Raw genomic sequence first — 20693 nt, 5'->3', positions numbered from 1 at the left:
ATTACCACATTGGCTTTCTCAGGATATTCAAAGTCCCTCTCCCCAGAATTATTCCAGTACCCTACTGACACAATGCCACTTACATGGCAGGAATAGTGGGAAGGGTGGGGGGAAAAGATTTGCGGGGATCAACTTTATTGGGGTCACCTTGGTCTCGCTGAGAAAAGTTAGAGAATCCAATAATGGTCCGCCTCCGCCTCAGGGTGGACTTGGGGTTCACGGCTGTCTCTGTGTTAAACAACGAGTGTCGAAAACTTGCATGTCTATCAAACTGCTGCCCTGTAGTCAAAATAAAGACACTTGGGTGCATCCTGGTTTCTGTTTACAGTACAGTGGAAGCTGGACTGTGGTAGAGAGAAGGGATGATGGCAGTAGCAATGAACATGAATAGCATCCAGCCAGGTGACACTTCTTCCCCCATCCCTCCCAATTTGGTGCTGGACACACACAATTGGTTTACCTGCACTTCTTAGGTTTACTGGGGCAGTGCTTTTTCAACTCTGGCTCCATGGTGAAATAAATTGGGTAGCTTTTGAAATTCTATGACCTTAACTCCAGAACATTCAACTTTCTGGGCCTAGGTAGAAGGGCCTAGGGGACAGGGGTGAGCATCAGTGCTTGCAGAGTAGAGTGCTGGCCTCATGGCATTTGATTGTGATCATTAAAGTTTCTCCTCTGGCGCTGTGGATAGCATCTAGAGCCTTCTATGTTCCAGGCAAGTACTCTGCCACTGGGCTGCAGTCTGGACTCCTGGGCATTGCTTTTGTGAGTTCAGTCTGGACTTGACCTTATCACCCTGCCTCTGCCTCCAGAGTGATGTGATTATAAGTATGTTCTGTCATGCCTAGAGTGACTACAATCCTTTCTCTAGGTCTTCACAGGTCCAGGTGAAGATGGCATCTTCTCCTAAGTCCAACATTTAAGAAGCAGCCTGGTAGTCTGGTCTACAGCTACCTGGCCACATACTACCCAAACCGGCAGTTTCCGTTCACCGAGCCCTATCTAATTCTCTTTTTTTTTTCTTTTTTTTTTTTTTTGGTTTTTTCGAGACAGGGTTTCTCTGTTTAGCCTTGGCTGTCCTGGAACTCACTTTGTAGACCAGGCTAGCCTCGAACTCAGAAATCCGCCTGCCTCTGCCTCCCGAGTGCTGGGATTAAAGGCGTGNGCCACCACGCCCGGCTTATCTAATTCTCTTAAAGTGCTGGGTTAGTGTTTAGTTCTGGAGTTTGCTGGGGGCAAAGTCAGGTTGAGGTGATGGCCCATGGGGCTAGATAGGCCATCTCCCTCCCTGTCTCTCACTAGACAGCTGGCCGAGCAGACCTTCCTCCCACCCCACTCCCCAGCATACCACACCACTGCAGCCCCTTCCCAGCAAATGACTCCATGGGAGAAACTCATTTAAGACAGAGCATAGCAGTGTTGCTTTGTGGGTCTCACATCATGTTTTTACTTCCCTTGGCAAAATTCCCTGGGCCACGAGCTCTACTTCCTGCCCCTTCTTTTCAAGATGACGCTGGGGGCAGCGGATGACCCCATACCCAAGGAGCACACAGAGCCATTGCTTTCCCCAACTTTCCCTAGCACAGTAGGGGCCATACCAACTTCCAGGCTTCCTCTTGTCCCTTATTGAGGTCTTGCTTTCATAAGGCCCCAGGTCTTGTTTCCTGACATAACTGACCCTTTCTTTGCCTTACAGCCACTGGAGTGGGAAGCAGGAGTTCCATGTGTCCCTAAGCTGGAGTTCCTAAGCAGGAGTTCCATGTGTCCCTAAGCTGGAGACTGAGCTAGCTAGTGCTGACAACTTGGCGGCATCTAGAATCTCTGGGAGCTGTGCCTCTGGGTGTGCCTGTGGGGATGGACCTGATTAACATACACAAGCAAAGGCAGCCTAACTGTGGATGAGACCATTCCTTGGGCAGGGGATCCTGGAAAAAGGGAAGCAGCAGCAAGCATTCATGGTACTTTGCTTCATGTCTGTGGACCCAATGTGACCAAGGCTGTCAAGCTCCAGCTGCCTTTGATGAACCACCCCTTGAACTGTGAACCAATATATACTTTTTTTTTTCCCTTGTAGTGCCTTTTGTCAGGGTCTGTTACCATAGCAATGGGGAAAAAACTAAGACAAATGCAAATGCTTTCTCATTGTTCTCAGGGTCATCCTGGGCCCCCTTTTCAGTCTTTCTGTCTTTGCCCTGTGTCTTTTGTGTCTCCTTCCCATGTTACACCACAATTAAACCACATGCACTCTGCTTCCCCTCCCCTTCTGTCTATTATTTGTATGTTCCAGACCCAGCTTTGGGTTTATAACGTCATCTTTACCCGAAACAAACAAAATTTACAAACTTTGTTTCCATTTAAACTCAAAAGAACACCCATGTTCAGCAACCCGTTCGGCACATCCTATAAAGAACCCTTTGTTTGCTATTACATGGTTATCAGGTATATTGGCAGTGCAGATAGGGGATGGTGAGGGAAGAGCAGCCACCGTCCCCTCTTCGGCAAGCCTCTGCTCCCTGGAGAGTCATGACCTGGACAGTGCAGGATGAGCCAGTAGCAGACAGAGTGGCCCTCCCTCCCCAGCACCCAGTGCATTTGGAGAGAATAAGCTGCTTGCACGAAGGGAAGCAGACGGGTGGTGTTCAGCAACTCTACCAGAGATGTTGATTGGCACAAGGTCAGACTGCGTGGAGCAGGGCTGAAGCCAGAGCTTCTCCTTTAGGATGGGTAGAGGGAAGGGGTCAGTCCAGGCACTTTGCTTGTCGGCAGTAGACAGGCTCAGGCAGGCCTCAGGGGCCCTCACACCCTGGGTCGTGGTCTCATCCTCGCTCAGCTGCCGTTTTGCAGGCTGTTGGGAGAGAGGGTGATGGAAAGGGTGTGCTTCTGAGCGGTGAGGAGCTGGTGCCCATAGGCTGGCTGCTTAGGCAGAATGACTGGAGGCGTCCTCTTGAAGGCAGGAAAGCATGGACAGGCTGCCTGGATAGGCACACACTGTGCAGGACCCTTCCCAGTGGGGCCTCACGGCAGCCCTGCTAGTGAGCAGTGATGAACAGAAGCTTCCAGGGGGGTCACATAAACCAGTTCAAGATCCCCTGTCGGTGGGTGCACGCTGGCTCTCCCAGGTTGGGGCAGAGGCAACTCACCATCAATACAAACTCCAGCCGCTTGGCAGACTGGGGCCTTGGGCTGGGAGTGGGCTCAGGGGCCTCATCAGAAGAACGGAAGGTCTGCCCCAGAAGTCTGGCCTCCGAATACTGTTCCTCATATTCTTCTGAAAGACAGCATAGTGGAGACACACTCTAGGGGGCCTCAGCCAGGTGCCAGGCTAGGGGAGGACCATGAGCCAGTCTCCTGCACTAGGCTGCCCAGGCTGACTCAATTGCTTCTTTGAGCTATTTCCTGGCCATTGGATTCAGAAATGGAAAAGGGTTTGGTTTCCAGGACCATGAGGGTAGAGGAAGAAAGAAAGTCAGTAAATCCAAGCTGTGCTGCTTTGGGGACCATGCTTTCTCTTAGTGGTTCCCCATCTTAAGCGCTCAACGGGGAGCCCACACCTAGGACATCCTTTGCTAAATTTCCATTCTCTGAGGCTCTGCAGCACTGCCCAGGAGCAATGTGCATGAAGCCGGAAGAGAACTACACTGAGAAGTCCAGTCTGGAACCCTGCCTTGGATTGCAAGAACTTACGTTTGCTATCTTTGTCTTTGAGACAAAGTTTTACATGTAGCCCAGGCTGAACTCAAGATCCTCCTGCCTCAGCCTCTTGAGTGCTGGAATTACATAGAGGCTTGTGCCGCCCACCGTACCTGGCCGCAAGAACTCATACTTGATGTTTTCTAGGTCTGGTTCCGCTGTGGGTGAGGTCAGGTCTAGGGAGGCTAAAAAGTCAGGAAACCGAAGGTGGTGGCATAGAAGACAGCCAAGTTCACGGACACATGATGACAGAAGTAGGTGTAAGATGTGAATGGGCCCGACCAAAGCCATGGCTTAGATGACATACAGAAAGTGAGAGGTCAGAATGGACATCCCAGGCTCTGTGTGCTCTGAATCTGGTGCTGAGGCTGCTCTCAGGGCTGATTTGCTGCAGCAATGTCTGTGCTCTCTGCTCTGATTCCCTCTTCAGAAGCCCCAGGTGCTCTTAAGTCTCAGGGCAGACACCCAAAGAGTGCACTCCTCCCTTTGAACTGTGGCCCCTGGGCATGTTGGAAAAGTTTTTCTTTGTCTGGAGGTGTACCTCTCTCTCTGACTTTCGGCTTCCTGGTCCTAATTCTACCTGTGCTAAACTAGCACATTCACTCCCCTCCCCCTCTTGCATGGTAGCTCTTCCTTGTCAGACACAGGGCTCATGGTTATCTCTTAGCATCTTGCTTCTCTAAGGTCACTACTGTCCTTTGTGGGGTGTTGGGGGTTTCAGCTGTATCCCACTTGGGAGGCCCATCAGATGTTTTCTGTTCTGCACTGGGATCAATATATGCTGGCATGGAGATATAAGAAGTGATAAGATATTTTGTACATTTCGTATCCATTGGGCACCTCCTGGGGGATCCAGCCCTGTGTCCAGTGTCTCTGAAAAACTCAAGTAGTAAGAGAAACTCAAAGGTTCAAGAGATGGCTTGTGTGTGTGTGTGTGTGTGTGTGTGTGTGTGTGTGTGGTGCTGGACATAGAAACTTGGGCCTTGCACATGCTACCACTAAGCTACCTCCTCAGCTTGGGGAGATACATGGAGAGGCTCATTGTGGTTGGGAGGTTATTCCAAGAGCAGAGTGTGTGGAGTCCAGGTAAGGAGAAACCCCTTTGTTTTCTGGTGCCAGCATCCCAAGGCATGGGCTATATAACAGAGAGGCTGGAAGGAATGTGGGTCCCCATTGAAGGAGTCTCCCATTTCCTTCTCTGTGAATTGCTTGACCACTACCCTGTCTTAGCTTGTATCCTTTCTCCCTCTATGGACTACTGAACCAAAAAGGGAGGGAGGGAGCAACAGCACTGGAAACAGAATGTTAGTATCATCAGTCTGGAAGATGAAAAGAGAGATGGTTTGGAACTGTTTTCTTTTTCTTTTGCGGCTCCCTGTTTCTTCTTTGCCTCCCTCCTGCTGCGCAGCCGCCTCTAAGGCAGCCCCCCCTCCCTCGCAGTACCTTGCAACAGGCTCTGGAGATTGAGCTGCGCCTCGCGAAGCAGTTCCTCTACACTCGGGGGCCTGCCCGAGGAGAGGAACACGTTCACTGGCTGTCGCCATGACGACCTCGAGTGGGCAGTCGCTGTCGCATTTTCCCGACCCGAGTTAGCTGCAGCTAGGGAAGGAGAGAGTGAGTGAGAGCGCAGCCGCGGGAGCCAGTGGGCTCCCTCAGTTCCCGAAGGCCCGCCCCTGCGGGGGGCGCGCGTGGCTGAGCTTAAAAGGCGAGAGGGATCGCTGTCTGCAAGATTTTTCCTCGACAGATCCTGCCGCAGTCCCGTCCCTCCTACTCTGCCTGCCTCTGTCGGCGTCACCTCTGCCAGCGTCTCGTCTTTCTCCTGCGCCTGCCGCCTCCAGGTCCTGAGCTGCTGCCTGCTCTCTCCGACCCCTGCCACGAGGTAACGCGTCCCGGACCGAGCCCCTGTGGGTGTGGCCCGGGCTCGCTTGCGCCGGGTCGCCCTGTCGCAGCACTTTGGTCTCCTCCCACGCCCACCTCCTCATTTCTGCCTCCTCCCGCACTCCCCATAACTCCCTACCGCCAAGTGCCGGGCACTCAAAGCCCCGGGAACTTGTCACAATGTCTGAAGCGGCGGGAAATCTCAATAGCCTCCGCTTGGCGAATGTGGCCCTGCGAGAGGAGTTAAATGCCCTTCGAGGAGAGAATGTCCAGCTGGGCCTGCAGCTCGGAAGAGCCTTGGCCGAGGTTAATTCCTTGCGGGGCAATGTCTCGAGCTATATCCGCTGGCCCATGCCCATAGTGCCGGTCCTTGCCGAGGAGAACTTTGAGTTCCTGCTCAATGAGACTGATCCCACTCCTGAGGAGGAGGAAGAGGAGGAGGAGGAAGAGGAGGAGGAGATGCCTTTCCTGTGCTGGCCTCCTCCACGCACAGATCCCGAGTACGTCTCAGATGATCTTTTGATTAATGTGGTCCAGGACTATACCAACCCCGACGGGTCCAGTGACCCTCCTCTGTCACCCAGCCTGTCCCAGCCGGAACTGCACTCCCCCATGTTAAAGGAGCCAACCTTTGAATTCCTTCTGCCACCGCTGGAGCGGCCAGACATAGAACCCTTTTCAGGCGACCCAGTGTACCTGGCTGAATTTCTGATGCAGCTAGAGACTTTCATAGCAGATCACGAGGATCACTTCCCTGGGGGCGCGGAACGGGTGGCATTTGTGATCTCCTTTTTCACAGGGGAAGCGAGAGAATGGGCTATCTCAGTCACCCAGGAAGGAAGCTCCTTGCATGCCAACTTCCCGCGCTTCCTGGATGAAATCCGTAAGGAATTCTGTGGCCCCATCCCCTCACGCGTGGCTAAAAAGGCCATACGCAAGCTCAAGCAGGGAAATTGTACCCTGGGCAGCTATGCAGATGCTTTTCAGTTCTTGGCCCAGTTCTTGTCTTGGGATGACTGTCGCCTCCAAAACCAATTTCTCAAAGGCTTGTCGGATTTTTTTCGAAAGGAACTCTTATGGTCAACTGAAGTGGCAGACCTGGATGAGCTGATTCTTGAGTGTATCAAGATAGAAAGGAGAGTGCGTGTCCCCAAGACAGTCTCACTCCCTGGAGTTCAAAATAGCTGCTGCCCCTTTGCACTAATTCCTAATGAGGATGAAAATGAAGGTGTGGAGTTCTACAGTGAAAATGAGGGTGAGGGTGAAGAGGCAGGCGGGTACAGGCTTTATCTGAAGGACCAGAGGCAGCTCATGACCACTTTCCCACAAGACATGAGGGAGGAAGAGGAGGAGATGAGGAAAGAGGAAGAAGAGATGGAGGATGAGGAGGATGAGGACGAGGATGAGGATGAGGATTATGAATTTGAGGATGATGATGAAGACGACGAGGAGGATGAAGAAGAGGAGGAAGAGGAGGAAGAAGACAAGGAGGAGGAGATGAAGAATGAGGATAGTGATGAGAATAAGTATGAAGAAGACGATGAAGTTATCGTTAGGGTCCTGGAGCCAGAGCAGGAACAAGAGAGGGAGGAGATAGAGCACGAGCACGTGTATGTACACGAGCACATACATGCACATGTGCACACACTGGCTGCCCACCACCATGGCCTACATGGAGAGCTCATGGTGATGGATGAACCTGTCCTTGTTGACACGTCAACCCAGACCATTAGCTCTGCCATAGGCTACCATGCTGAAAATTACCTGGGGGTATCACCTTCTGTAATGCATTCTAGCAGACAGAGGAACCAGAATCGAGTCCCACTTCTGGAGGGCCTTCCCGGGACCAATTCATCCTTCTACAGCTCACCACCACTGATTCGCCATGCAGGTCGCTTGGGGCAACGCCAAATGCGAAGGCGTCCCTCAGTGCTCTTCTGCCTCACTCCTAGGCAGGGGGGCCACCGAGCTACTCAAGGTCGAATTCGAGTGTGAATACTGGAGGTGAGTTGGCCACGGGGAACACACCCTTCCACCGCTTCCCTTGCCTCTGCTATTGCTGCTGTACGTGCCCCATCTACTGACCAGTCCGTACGAAAGCTCCAGACCGGAGGAAGACCTGCAGAATTCCAGATTGTTTCGCAACCACAACCAGAAGAGTGAAAAGTGCCCAACCAGGGCCATCCAGGAAAGGGAAGGTCAGGACTCAACAGTCCTCTTGCTGTGTACTCTGCTCAGTCCTCGCACAAAGTTGCAAAGCAAGTCTCTTGGCCTGTTCTTGTAAATGGCACTGGTCACCTTTGTCTCCAACTCTAGTTGTCCCCAATCTTCGCCTCTCCTGTGCTTCTTTGCCCTGTGTTCTACAGTGTTATCCTGACTTCACCCCAATGCCTGAGTGATCTGCCCCAACCAATGATCTAAAGGCATTAGATCTAAACTCTTAATGCCCTGAGGCCATTACTAGACCACGAGCAGGATGACACCAAGAAATACATACTCACCATATTTCCAGCAGAAGGGCCTGAAAGGGGAACCTACACCTAGCGCAGTGAGAACCTGCAAAGTCACGTGTGCAATGGACAGCTTGACTGAGGTTTACTCTCTTTGCGGGGGGGATGGCGGACAAACGGACCTCACTTTGAGTGCTGGGGTTTACCTTCCCTCAGACTCCTGCCTCAGGACCTCTGCACAGACTTTGGCTACTTCCACCTTCATGTTGCCTACAGGACTGGCATTAGAGGGAGGGGATGCAGAGGTGGCGGGAGCACTGCAGTTCAGTTTGACATCCTAAGGAGTGACTCTTGCTTTAGGAACAGGGCCCTCTTCTCCTGGCTAGGCTTTAAGACTGCAGCCCCAGCCAGAGGCCTCTGAGGAGACTGTGTCCCCTAGGCTGTGGAGGTGGCCTTGCTGGCCCACTCTTTAAGCCCCTCTGACTCTAAGGGGTCCTCACTTCTGAAAGGAGAAAACAGGGCTGGCTCTGCAGAGACTGGACTCATTGCAGTGTTGCTGCCCAACACCCCCATGGCTCTCACCTGAGGGGCAAACCTCTCCCAGGCCTGTTGTTAACCAGTGTGGCTTAAGAGGTGACTGCCTCCTACACACTCCTGGGGCTTCTTGGGCACAAACTCAGGTGCCCCTAGTCAAAAGACCTGCTGTTCACTTTTTGGGTCCAGAAAAATACTGTTTCTGCAGTGGAAAGTACACAGGTATTATGTCAGTTCTTGCCACAAAATGACAGCCTGGTTCACTGCTGGCCCAAGTTGTTCCTGGACATTGAACTTTGCTGCTCGGTGCCTAGCAGCTGGGCAAAATGGAGCCCAAGTGTCCGTGGTCAGCAGGAAGAAAGCAGCAAATGCTGTCTCTTCCTTACTGGAGTCTGAAGATGCGAACCCAGCCCTGGTGTTGGAAATTAAGACCAGAGAAGGAACTCGAGGAAGAGGAATCCTAGACAGACCTAGTCCTCAGACTGGTTAACGGTGAGATCTCTATTCGTCAGCAAGAGGTAAGGGGCCTTTTTGTTTAGCACTTCAGGTTCTTAGCCTGAAGATCAGTCAAATTGGGGGTTCCTATAGCCTGCAGCCACCTTTTATGATGCTTTCCCCCAAAGAGAGAAGTTAATGTATAGTCATTCTGGGAAATTTGGGAAGTAGAGAATGTATAGTCATTCTGGGAAATTTGGGAAGTAGAGAAAGCCGGAAGGACAAATAGCTTCCTCCCGACCATTCAGAACCTCACCACACAGAGGCAGCATTTTCTTTCTTTCTCCAAGGTGAGGTCATCCTGCTGGAGGGCCAGCAGCAGGCCTGAAAATGGCTGTCTGTGTGACGCAGAATCATTTCACCTTCCTGAGTCAGTTGTTAGACATTTCAGTTGTCTGGAGTGCCCATTCCTACCAGGGCAGGCGGACAGGGAACCATGTGAAGACTTTGTTTTGTGTCTCTTTTTCAGCTTATTTCCTCAAGCGAGAATTCCAGAAGGGAAAACTCTATTCCTCGAAGCTATGGACCCTGTCTGCTGACGCCTCATACTGGTCACACTGCCTGTGTCCTTGTGGAGAAGCGCAAAAAAGCAGGTGTCTTGTACCTCAGATTCCAGAGACGCCCCCCTTGGCACACACAGGCTTTGCCTGTCTCCATGGTGCTTCTTCCTCTGAATGCTTGTAGCCCCGACCAGGGAGGTCGAGCACATGAGCACTAAACTGGCCTGTGGGCCTCTTGGGGGCAGAGGGGCTTTGAACTTCCTTTAACCTTTTCCCNTCTTTCCCAGTTCTTCAATATTTGTTGTGATGTGACAGCTACAGGAGCTGTCCGAAGCTCTGAGTGCCTCCTTGGGTTGAGGTGGGTAGGGGTGGGGGTGGGGGTGGGGATGCATGCAGGGTACAAGGGTGATCCAAATACACCCGGAGGCTCCAGAGAAACAAATGTGTTACTGTTATTACTGTTACTGTTGTATTATTGTGCTGTGAAGATAAATTGTTCGGTATGCTAAAGCTTTCTCTCCTCAATAAAACAAATAAAGGGTGTGTAAAGATTGTGTCTGTCTGTGTTACTGAACATAGATGGGGACTCAAGACGCTTACTTCCCAGGCACCTTAGCTGATCTGTGCTAGCCTGAAGCCTGTCCAGCAACAAGCAGTTCCTTGGAAGGAAGGAGTGGCGGCAGGCAGGGTGGCGAGAAAGGGCCCTTCCACTTTGGGACACTAGATGGTGCTATGGGATTCCAGTGAAGTAGCTGGAACCAAATTCCCAGAGCAGGCCAAGTAGGGTCAGCAAGATCTCCTGCTTCTTAGAGAGTGTGGAGTCAGAAAGAACTGCACCCTCATTCTGGGACTGGTTTAGCTTTTTCGGACATGAGAAAACGGGTTTTTTTTCCCCCTCTGCTGAGCCATTCTGCTTGCGAGTGCTGGAGTAAGCCCTGAAAGCCTGCTATTATCCTTCATCCCGATAAACACCTTGGGCAGCAGGTTATTTATTAGTCCTACCCTCTTTAAGGTAAGGACGGACACAGGCTTAGCAGCCACTGCCCTATGGGTAACAGCGAATGGCTTCTTTACAATCCTGTAGTTGTTGGCAGTCAGCTCCCAGAAGAGCTCCTCTCTGCCCCCACTCCGGCAGTCCCGCTGTCTAACAAGGTAGGCCTGTCTCCTGATTCTGCCCTGCTCTGCATCCTCATAGTAACAGTCCTGGTTACTGGAGAGGAAGAAAGGGCGGAGAACTATTTTACCCAACATTTCAATGGTATAATCCAGCCAGGCAATGTTGTCTCTTTTTAAATCTGAGAAACCCAAATCTCAGGGACCGGGTCCAATGAAGAGTGTGTGTGACTCTGAGTCAAGTGGGCTGTATCTGGGGGCGGGGAGGCTCTGAGGGAGCCAGACAGTTGGTGGTTCTGTTTTGCAGAGAAACCCAGCAAGGCTAGGCCAGTGGTAGTGCTGAGTGTGTGGCTGATTGTCCATTCTGGGGAAGGACAGGGCTGCGCAGGCTGTGAGCTCTCCCAGCGAGCACTGGGCCTCCTTCTAGGGTTTTAGGTGGTCAGATGGGATGTCAGCAGCTCTGGGATTTCTCATGATGCTGCAGGCAGGGGGTAATTGGGGTCAGTTTTTGTAAGGACTAATGAGGGCACGTGAAGGACTAGAGGAAAAGGGAACTGTGTGCCAGCCCCTTGGGCTTTCAGGCCTGACATCAACCCCACCCTCTCCTTGGCCACACCCTCTTGTTCAGTCACTGTTGAATTCACAGAACCAGTTATGTAGCCCAGTTGACCGGGCAGAATAGCAGCAGCAGTTTTGTGCTGAAAAAGCAGGTGTATGAATAAGCCTCTGCATGGAGAACTAGGAGTAGCTGTTAAGGATACCTGTAGATGTCAAGATGCTTAGAGGACTGGAGGATGGCAGCCTCGAAAATAGAGAACAACTGCCTTTCCCTCTCCCATGCCTCATAAAAGCCTGCTCCGGAGAGATGTGGCTTGAAGAAGCAGGCCATGCCTTGAAGACACCACTGCTTTTCTGGGTTGCTGCTGCCACCCAAAGGTAGACAGGCCCCACTTGGGATCTTGGACACCCAACCTAAGGGAACCTTGCACCACACAGCAGTCTTTTTGCATGGCAAGAATAAAGAAGTGACAGAATAGAAGAAAGGAAGGGGGAGGGGGAGAAGGATGAGAAGATGAAGAGGGTTCCCAAAGCCTTCTTCCTAAAAGATGGTGTGAGCTGGACAGGATTCTGCTGCCTAGGATACTGGCTCGGCTGTCCTTTTGTTTCTCCACAATTCTAATGCCAGTCTAGTTGTGGGGACTAAGTAGCCCAGATGACATTTACTGGCCAGTTGCGTACAAGCCTTCCCATACAGTTCCCAAAGCAGGCACCAGTTCAGAGCGACGATTCTAACATATAGTACACAATTGAGAAATCTATATAATGATGATTGCTCAGCATATACCATGGTCTGCTGTAAGCTGACCGCTACCTCAGTTTCTAAGACATGGTCTTACGTTTTATATTTATGGATAGTCCGTCGGTGGGTGCAGACATTTGTCTTGAAGAAGTTGGGCCTATTGATGTGCACACTGCCCTCCATGGTCACAACTGGCTGATAGAGCTCAGAAAGGGGTAATGAAAGTTCCTCCTGAGGCAAACCGCACCTAAGGAATGAGGACCTCCACTTAGTGCATCCTGCATCTTGCCCAGACTAGGGAAAGCTCAGCAGGTTAGCTCTCCCCAGAGTTCTCAAGTTGCCTTGGTAACAGGGGGAATCTACTTGGAAGGAAACAGTTTCTTACCGGCTTAAAGGGGTGGATCTTTCCTTTGACAGTGAGCAGGCCCTGACCTGCTCCCAGCAACCCCCTTCCCTTCCTGCCTGCCACATGCAGATGTAGACGAGGGGGCCCCTTACCTCAGCAGCCCTCCTAATGGAGAGTCGATAGGGGTTGGGTGGGGACTGGAACATGGCTCCCCCTCCAGATGTTAATGTGAGAAAGGTTAAAATGAAATGTATGAAGTGCTGGCCATGGCTTGGGGGAGGAGCTTATCTCACAGGACTCACATACAGCTGAAATAAGGAGGGCCAGTTCCCCTGCAATTCCTGTCTTGCTTCCTACTTACCGCACTTAAATGAACCTGGCTGAGGTATGGAATAGGCCAGACAATCCAGCCCAGCTCCCCCCTATCCCCTCAGTTCAGCCTCTCCCCATCTCTCCCCTAGACTATTACTGTAGTTCCTTGCTTCTCTCTACTATCTCCTACTAACCAACCCACTTTCTGTGTATCTGGGGTGGTGTTACTGAGTGTGTTTGAATGCATGTGTGCACGGACATACTTGCCGCTCTGAACTTACAAATCTCATTGTCAATGACTCTCCTGGAGAGGAAGGCTCCTGGACCTGATTCTGACATTCTTCTTTATCTGGTCAAAAGGTAGGCATACCCACTCATCTACCCAGCTACATTCCCTTCTTCTGACATGTTGAATTGCTTCCTTCTTCTCCTTACACACCACACCCTTTCATACTTCTGGGCCTTTGAACATCCCATCCATCTGTCTTAAAAACTCAACCATGCAGGATGAAATGACATGACCCCACAGTCTTAATTATTTGGGAGGTGGAGGCTGGAGGATTGTTTGAGCCCAGAGTTCAAGGCCAACCTGCACGCTATAATGAGAACTTCTGAAGAAGGAGGGAAGGAAAGGAAAAGGAGAAAGGGAAAGGGGAGAATCAGGAGAAGGAAAAGGGGGAAGAGGTGGGATTCATACTCTTGACTCCAGTCTACTGGCAACCTGCTCAACTCCAAGATCACCTCCTTCATGAAAGCACCTCTGCTCCTACACAGTCCTGCCCTGTGGAGCGCCTCCTTGCCCTGTACTCCTGGCCCCACTGAACCATACAAGGGTGTTCTGGGTTACAACCTGAGCTCATTGCTGAAGGATCTGTGCAATGTGAGAATGTGGACTTTCCCTATGGAATATGGATGCTGCATTAGTTGCCTTTGGAAGGAGGACTGGTCCCTTAGACCTGGCTGGTGTTGTGCATATGGAGCTAGGAGGTCCCCACAACAAAGCTAGAGGGGAAGCAATAGGGATTGCAGCCATATAAGCAAAAGAGGGAGGCATTCTAATGACAGACTAATGGTATTCTCTTCTGCTAACAGACTTCTGAAACAACGGAACCCAAAGAACTAAACATTTCCCAGGAATTGCAATGCTGGCAGAAGGGACAGGCTGAAGCCTTGGTGTCCACCAGAGGAGGAGCTTGCCTCCCAGGAAGAGTTCTGATGACATATCAGACCAACCTGCAGGACAGAACAGAGCCCAGACTATAATGGGTCAGTGATTAGTTCCCACACCCGTAGCCCCAAATATGGACTTGGGAGTTACTAGACCTCTTTACCTCTTCTCAATGTGGCCACACGGAAAGCCACTTTTATCTGGTTTTCATTATTACTTTTCTCTTTAACTGGTGTACTGGGGGCAGGAGGCAAAGCCTAGCTCATTCAGACTGCCAAGGAGCTAGCTGTTCTCTCTTTAGCTGAGCTCCCTGGTAATGTCCGTCATCCTTCAGAGGGCAGTGGCCTCCTCTCTGTTGTGAAGAGTGACTTTCACTGGCCTTAAAGTTTACACAGTTGTGGCCTTGAACTTGGCTTCTGCCATTTTTTTGTGATGCATGCCCTTGCCTTGATCATTGTGTTTCTCTATAATTTAATTTCCTTCTTCTGAAAATGGAGGTGATGGTGGAGCATATGAATGAGCTCATTGAGATGAACCGGCAACAATGATAATAGTCAATACCTGGTTAGCTAGAGTGACTATGAGTTCAAGCTCAAATGCTTTCCATTGTTAATTGTCACAACGTTCCTACAAGCAGTGCCACTCGCTCTGCTTTGGTAGATCAAGACACGCAGCACAGAGGTGAAGCTGACAAGCATCGTGACACTAGCATGCAGACAGGCAAAGTTGTATAGTTCAGAAATGAAGCCCAGGAGATGTAGGCATGGTGACACACACCTGTAATCCCAGAGCTGAGGCAGATAGGTGACCAGTTATGGGCCAGATATGACTACCTAGTAAGACCATGTCTCAAGAAAAACAAAAAATAATGACACACAACCAGGACCCAGGCATGGTGGCTCATGCCTTTCATCTAAGCACCTGGTAAACTGAGGACGTTAACTTGAAAGCCAGCCTTGGCTATGTAGTGAGACCTCCTCAACTATCTCCACAAACAGACAAAAGCACACAAACACCAAAACAAAACAACAAAACTAGGCCCAAGAAGCAGAAGTTGCCTAAGAGCTCAGGCAGGATGGTCATCTTTGCTGAGTGGGAACGCCTCTGGCAGTTTAGGAAACCTGGATCCTATCTCAAAAGAACTTTTTTTTTTTGAGATACATTCTTCCTTGTCTTACATGCATAAAATATGATATGCAGTATGACAAAGGAGATCATTCATATGAGATTGTCATAATTTTTTTTATCACTTTGTGGTCCAGTTCTATCACTAATAATAGATTAAACCACAAGGCCTAATGGCAAGTCTAGAGATTAGAGTCTGGTGATCCCTGAGATGTAACAACTGTAACCTGATAGGAAAATAGCTGTGATTTCTCATGGTGAGAAAATCCCGATACGGCTAATGTTATTGTGATTGTTGCCGTCTGTACTTCAAGGAAATGCTAAAATTCCTGTTCATGGTTAGTGGAGAAAAGATCAAATGATTTCTCTCCCCCTGTCTCCTCGCCCCCACCCCCAACCCCAAGTTCTCAGATCTCCTAAGTTCTAGCTGGAGACCTGCTAGAGAGCCACGGAGTTCAAGTTAAGGAGTCCTGCCAGAGGGCATCAGAGGAAAGACAATGGCTGCCCTGTCAGCTGTGGGGACAAGCTGCTGCGGGCTGGCAGAGGGACAAGTGTGTGGTTTCTTTTTCAAGAACTGTTTACAGAAATCATGAAGTCTGGCAGCTCCCTCTTCCTCTTGGTCCTGAGGCAGCAGCCTGGGGTGGGGCTGAAGCTGTCACAGTTGGTTTAGGTTTCTTGTACACTCCACACCCATTCCAGGGAGTTAACTAACTCTCTCTCTCTCTCTCTCTCTCTCTCTCTCTCTCTCTCTCTCTCTCTCTCTCTCTCTCCTCCTTAAGGAAATGTTGGTGGGGTTTGCTCTGTTTTAAAATTGAGACCTGCTTGCAAGAGACACAGAGGTCTCATTAATCTGCAAATAATCTAGGCATAGACATTTTATTGGGTGTAACAGGAAATGGATTATTAGAGTTCTGAACGAGTAAATACTTTAAGCACAGGGCCTAGGTTAGGCTTGGGGCATGCAGCAGAAAGGGGAAAAGATACCAACTGGGTCAGTAACCCTAGATCACCAGTCAGAATCAGCCCTTGCCCCACATCTCAAATGCCTTTTCCTGCCTTCCCGAGTCCCCCACCTGTCCTCTGAATCCTTGCCAAGCAGGACAGCACAGTCCTGGGCAGTGTGACCAAGGAGGCATATGCTCAGAATGGTAGGGGGCCTTCCTTGTTCTGTTCCCATTCAGGCCTCAATGTGGCTGCTGCTCAGTAAGATCAAGCCCCAGGCCTAGCCACAATGCTTTGCTCCAGGGTTCCTGCTGGTCTGAACTTGATGCTCTCGGCTCTGTTCCAGGCCCTCATACTTACTCCAAAATGAGCCACTTTGGCTGAGGGCCATGTACTAAAAAGCTGCAGCTTTAATTCCCACAGCAAGAGGTAGGACTGTGACAACCCTGTGCACCACAGTCACTGGTTACTAAAGACACTGGTTCAAAATCAATTTGCCTCAGTTGGCACACGGAACAGAAATGGATGCTTTGGGACTCTGGCTGAAAGCTACACATGGGAGAGACATAGGCATTCTTAGATGTCCACACACAGACAGAAGGAGGCCAAATCGGATTTCAAAGACAGTTTTTTTTTTTTTTTTTTTTTTTTTTTTTTTTTTTTGGTTAGACTAACCAAGAAAGAGAGGCAGAAGGCTCTCATTAACTAAACCTCAGAAGTAAACACCGGGACATTATAATTCACTGTATAGAAGGAAAAGAATCCGAAAGAAAGATACTGTGAACAGTTGTAAGCCAAAAAGACAACCTAGATGAAATGACTAAGTTCCTAGAAAGACACAAAGTGTCAAAAATGACTCAAGATGAGGCCAGCAAGATGGTCTAGCAGATAAAAGTGTTTGCTGTGCAAAGCTGACGACCAGAGTTCTATCCCTGGATCCCATGGAAGAAGGAGAGAACTGACCCTAGAAAATCGTTCTCTGACCTCTGCACATTGTGTTGCTTCAAACACGAATGGCTCCTATAGGCTCATATATTTGAATGCTTAGTCATCAGGAATAGAACTGTTTGAACTGATTAGGAGGATTGCCCCTGTACGATCTGGTAGCAGCACCCACACAGCAGTTGATGGCCAGGGAATCTGATGCCCTCTTCTGGCTTTCATGAGTATTGCATGCGTGTGGTACCAGATTTGGATGCAGACAAAATATTCACACACTTAAAATACAAACAAATAGAACTTTTAAGAAGATGAACGGATAAATAAAATATACACAGTGGGATTTCTTAAAGAGAAAAAGCCAGAACAATTCACTGGTGTAGTTTACCAAATATTTAAAGAAAAAGTAACACTAACTCTTTATAAACTCATTCAATGAATATATAGACTCATTCAATATTGATGAGAATGTAATACCTTCCAGTTCATTGCATTAGGCCAGCGCTACTCTGACACTAACACGGACAACAAACAACACAAGTCCAGACTATCATCCTGATCAATATACATGTCAGAATTCTCAACAAAACATTAGCGTACCAAATCCAGTAAGATAAAAGTAACCATGTGCCACTACCAAGTAGAATTTATCTGAGGAATGTGAGATTGTCTTAACATTTGAAAATTAATGTAACAAGTCATAGTGATATAATGAAAAACAAAACCATGATCAATCTTAGCACAAAAAAGGATTTGATATAAAAACTACTCAACATCCTTTCATGTTAAAAGCATGCAAGCAAACTAAGAATTGACAAAAAAAACATGTAAGAGACACTCACAATAATACAACACAGTATGTCTGGAAACACTGGATACATTCTCCCTAAGATGAGAAATAAGAGCGGGGTCTATTCTCTGTTACTTCCATTCAGCATTATACTGGAATGTGGTGGTTTGAATAAGAAATTCTCCTCCATATGCTCACATATAGGAACTCTTGGTCCCCAGCTGGTAATGCTGTTTGTGGAAGGATGTGCCTCACTGGGGGTGGGCTTTGAGGGTTTTATTGCCTAACCCCACTTTCTGTTCCAGTTGTCTGCTTCCTTTACACAGAGGAAATGTTGTTGGGGTACATTGTATAAAGGTGTGTCTCTGTATATTTAATTGTTAGGTCTGTACTAGCAGAGGGCTAAATGCCGGCAGGATCTTGGCATTGTTATTTCTATTGTCCATCAACCGTCTCATATTTTGTAAATATTCACTCCTCCTCACCAGCCTAAGGTAATCTAGAATTGTATCTGATTGGTTGTAATAAAGATCTCACAGCCAATAGCTGGGCAAGAAGTGGAGAATGGATCTCATGGGCAGGGAGAGGGATACTGGGAGAAAAATCAGACATGGGCGATTTGCCAGCTGACTTGGGGTAGATGGATGGAGCAGAGAGATAGACTTGACTTCGTGTCAGGTAAGAGGATAGAATCAGACGGGGCAGAGTAGTTGGGAGATTGCCCAGCAAAGGTCTAAGCTTTAAAATATTAAAAAGACTCAGTGTCATTATTTATATCGCTGGCCAGTCTGAGAAAGTCTGGTATTAAATGTGATCTCTCGCTTCTGCCATGACTTCCTCACTAGGACGGACTTTACCCCTCTAGAGCCATAAGGTAAAATAAATCCTTTCCTCCTTAAGTTGTTTTTGATCATGATATTTTATCACAGCATCAGAAAAGTAGCTAGTACATACAGGCTGTAATCAGAAGGATTAAATACAAATTAAATCAAACACCTACATATTGGAAAAGAAGAAGTAAATTAAATTTCAAAGACCACATGATCTCATAATGAAAGATTCTAAGAAATCCATTAGAAATCTATTAGAAATAATGTGTTTGATATGAATCATAAAAATGTATTATTAAATGCTTATAATAAAAAATCTGAAATGAAATAAGAAAATTAATCAGGAATGATGGATAGTACGAGCATATAATCCCAGTTATTTAGAAGACATTAATAGAATGATATAAAATTTGTGGCCAGCCTGGGTAACACTGTGAGACCACATCTCCAAATAAAAATTTTAAAAAGAGAGTTAGGCCTGTAGCTCAATGGAAAAGCTCTGGTGGGGCATATATAAGGTTCATTCAGAATTCAGTTCTGACAACTAATAAAAACAAGACACCAATTCTATTTACAATATCATCATAAAAATAATAAAGCAGTGTGTAAAAAGCACTACCTGATGACCTGACTTCCACGTGTGAAATATAAGTAAAAAGTAGATGTGACTGGGGAGTGGGCTGGTGTGGGTGATTTGGAGGAGTGCACGCCTTAAACCCCAGTACTTGGAAGACAGAGGCGGGTGGATTTCTGTGAATTCAAGGCCAGCCTGGTCTACAGAGTGAGTTCCAGGATAACCAATGCTATACAGAACAATCCTGTCTCAAAACCACCAAAAGAAAGAAAGAAAGAAAGAAAGAAAGAAAGAAAGAAAGAAAGAAAGAAAGAAAGAAAGAAAGGGAAAAAGAAAGCAAGCGGATGTGGTGGTGAGAATCTACAATGCCACTATTCCTATGGAGACATGGGAGGCAGAGCCTAAAGAATCATCTGGCAATCTGTGAGCCAGCTATCCAGGAATTCACTGCTCAGCAATAGAAACAATGGAAACACCTCAACAAGGTGAAAGGAGAGGATTGAGTCCCAAAAGTTGTCTTCTGAACTCCATATGTGCACCACAGTATGTAAGTACCTACCTACCTACCTACCTACTCACTAAGTAAACACACACACACACACACACACACACACACACACACACACACACACACACACACTTTAGGATTGGGTGTTGAGATGGAGAACTTGGAAACACCAGGCTTTATTCTTTTTAAAAATATATTCGCAGCACTTGGGAGGCAGAGGCAGGTGGATTTCTGAGTTCGAGGCCAGCCTGGTCTACAGAGCAAGCTCCAGGTCAGCCAAGGCTACACAGTGAGATGGGGTCTTATAAAACAAAAACTCAAAGAAAAAAATGAAAAGGAGGGCTGTACTGGCTGGTTATGTGTGTCAATTTGACACGGGCTGGAGTTATCACAGAGAAAGGAGCTTCAGGTGAGGAAATGCCTCCATGAGATCCAGCTGTAAGGCATTTTCTCAATCAGTGATCAAGAGGGGAGGGCCCATTGTGGATGGTGCCATCCCTGGGCTCTTGGGTTCTATAAGAAAGCAAGCTGAGGAGCTGGAGAGATGGTTCAACAGTAAAGAGCACTGACTGCTCTTCCAAAGGTCTTCAGTTCAAATCCCAGCAACCACATGGTGGCTCACAGCCATCTGTAATGACATCTGATGCCCTCTTCTGGTGTGTCTGAAGACAGCTACAGTGTACACACATATAATAAATAAATAAATAAATCTTTTAAAAATCTGTATATTGAAAGCTACAAAACATGAAAAAGTTAACAATGAGAGCAGGAAGAAACATATTCCATTCTTATGGATTAGAATAATTAGTATTATTAGAGCACTACCATATATTGCTATACAGATACAACTCAATTATTATTACACTTCCAATTTCTTTGTACAAAGTGACATAGGGACTCTCAAATCTATATGACAATTCAGATGGCCCAAAATTGCTAAAACAATCTTGAAAAAAAAAAAAAACCAAAGTTGGAGGACTCGCTTGCTGATTTCAAAACTTTATACAAGTTTTTGATAATTAAAATTTTAAGTATCAAACTTAAAGTCAAACATATAAAGCAATATAATAGAACTGAGAGTCTGGATAAGTCTAACCAGCTGACCTCTGACCAAGGTGCTAATTCCATTCAAAGAGAAACAGACTTTTCAATAAAAGTGGTGTTGAGGACAACTGATTGAGTAAATGCAAAAAAAAAAA

The 20693-nt window shown here is 48.1% G+C and overlaps 2 protein-coding genes across 3 annotated transcripts in view; one reads left to right on the top strand and one right to left on the bottom strand.

Annotated features, from left to right (window-relative positions):
- Positions 1-20693, bottom strand: part of Nhsl2 (NHS like 2) — a 241599-nt gene that overhangs the window by 13258 nt on the left and 207648 nt on the right. The window contains exons 2-5 of one of the 2 annotated variants that reach the window (XM_029534025.1): positions 5134-5289; positions 3141-3268; positions 2653-2845; positions 148-279 (exon numbers count right to left, since the gene is read on the bottom strand). In XM_029534025.1, coding sequence (XP_029389885.1) covers positions 148-279; positions 2653-2845; positions 3141-3268; positions 5134-5289 — 609 coding nt within the window. The remainder of the gene's footprint in view (positions 1-147; positions 280-2652; positions 2846-3140; positions 3269-5133; positions 5290-20693) is intronic. The other variant, XM_029534026.1, reaches the window with a different exon arrangement.
- Rtl5 (retrotransposon Gag like 5) lies at positions 5317-8625 on the top strand. The gene has a single exon (XM_021188141.2). It carries the CDS (start codon positions 5749-5751, stop codon positions 7561-7563), a length of 1815 nt encoding a protein of 604 aa, XP_021043800.1. The 5' UTR covers positions 5317-5748; the 3' UTR covers positions 7564-8625.

Source organism: Mus pahari, chromosome X, assembly GCF_900095145.1.
Source record: "Mus pahari chromosome X, PAHARI_EIJ_v1.1, whole genome shotgun sequence".
Classification (NCBI taxonomy): domain Eukaryota; kingdom Metazoa; phylum Chordata; class Mammalia; order Rodentia; family Muridae; genus Mus; species Mus pahari.
This window is presented reverse-complemented; position numbering and strand designations above follow the sequence as displayed.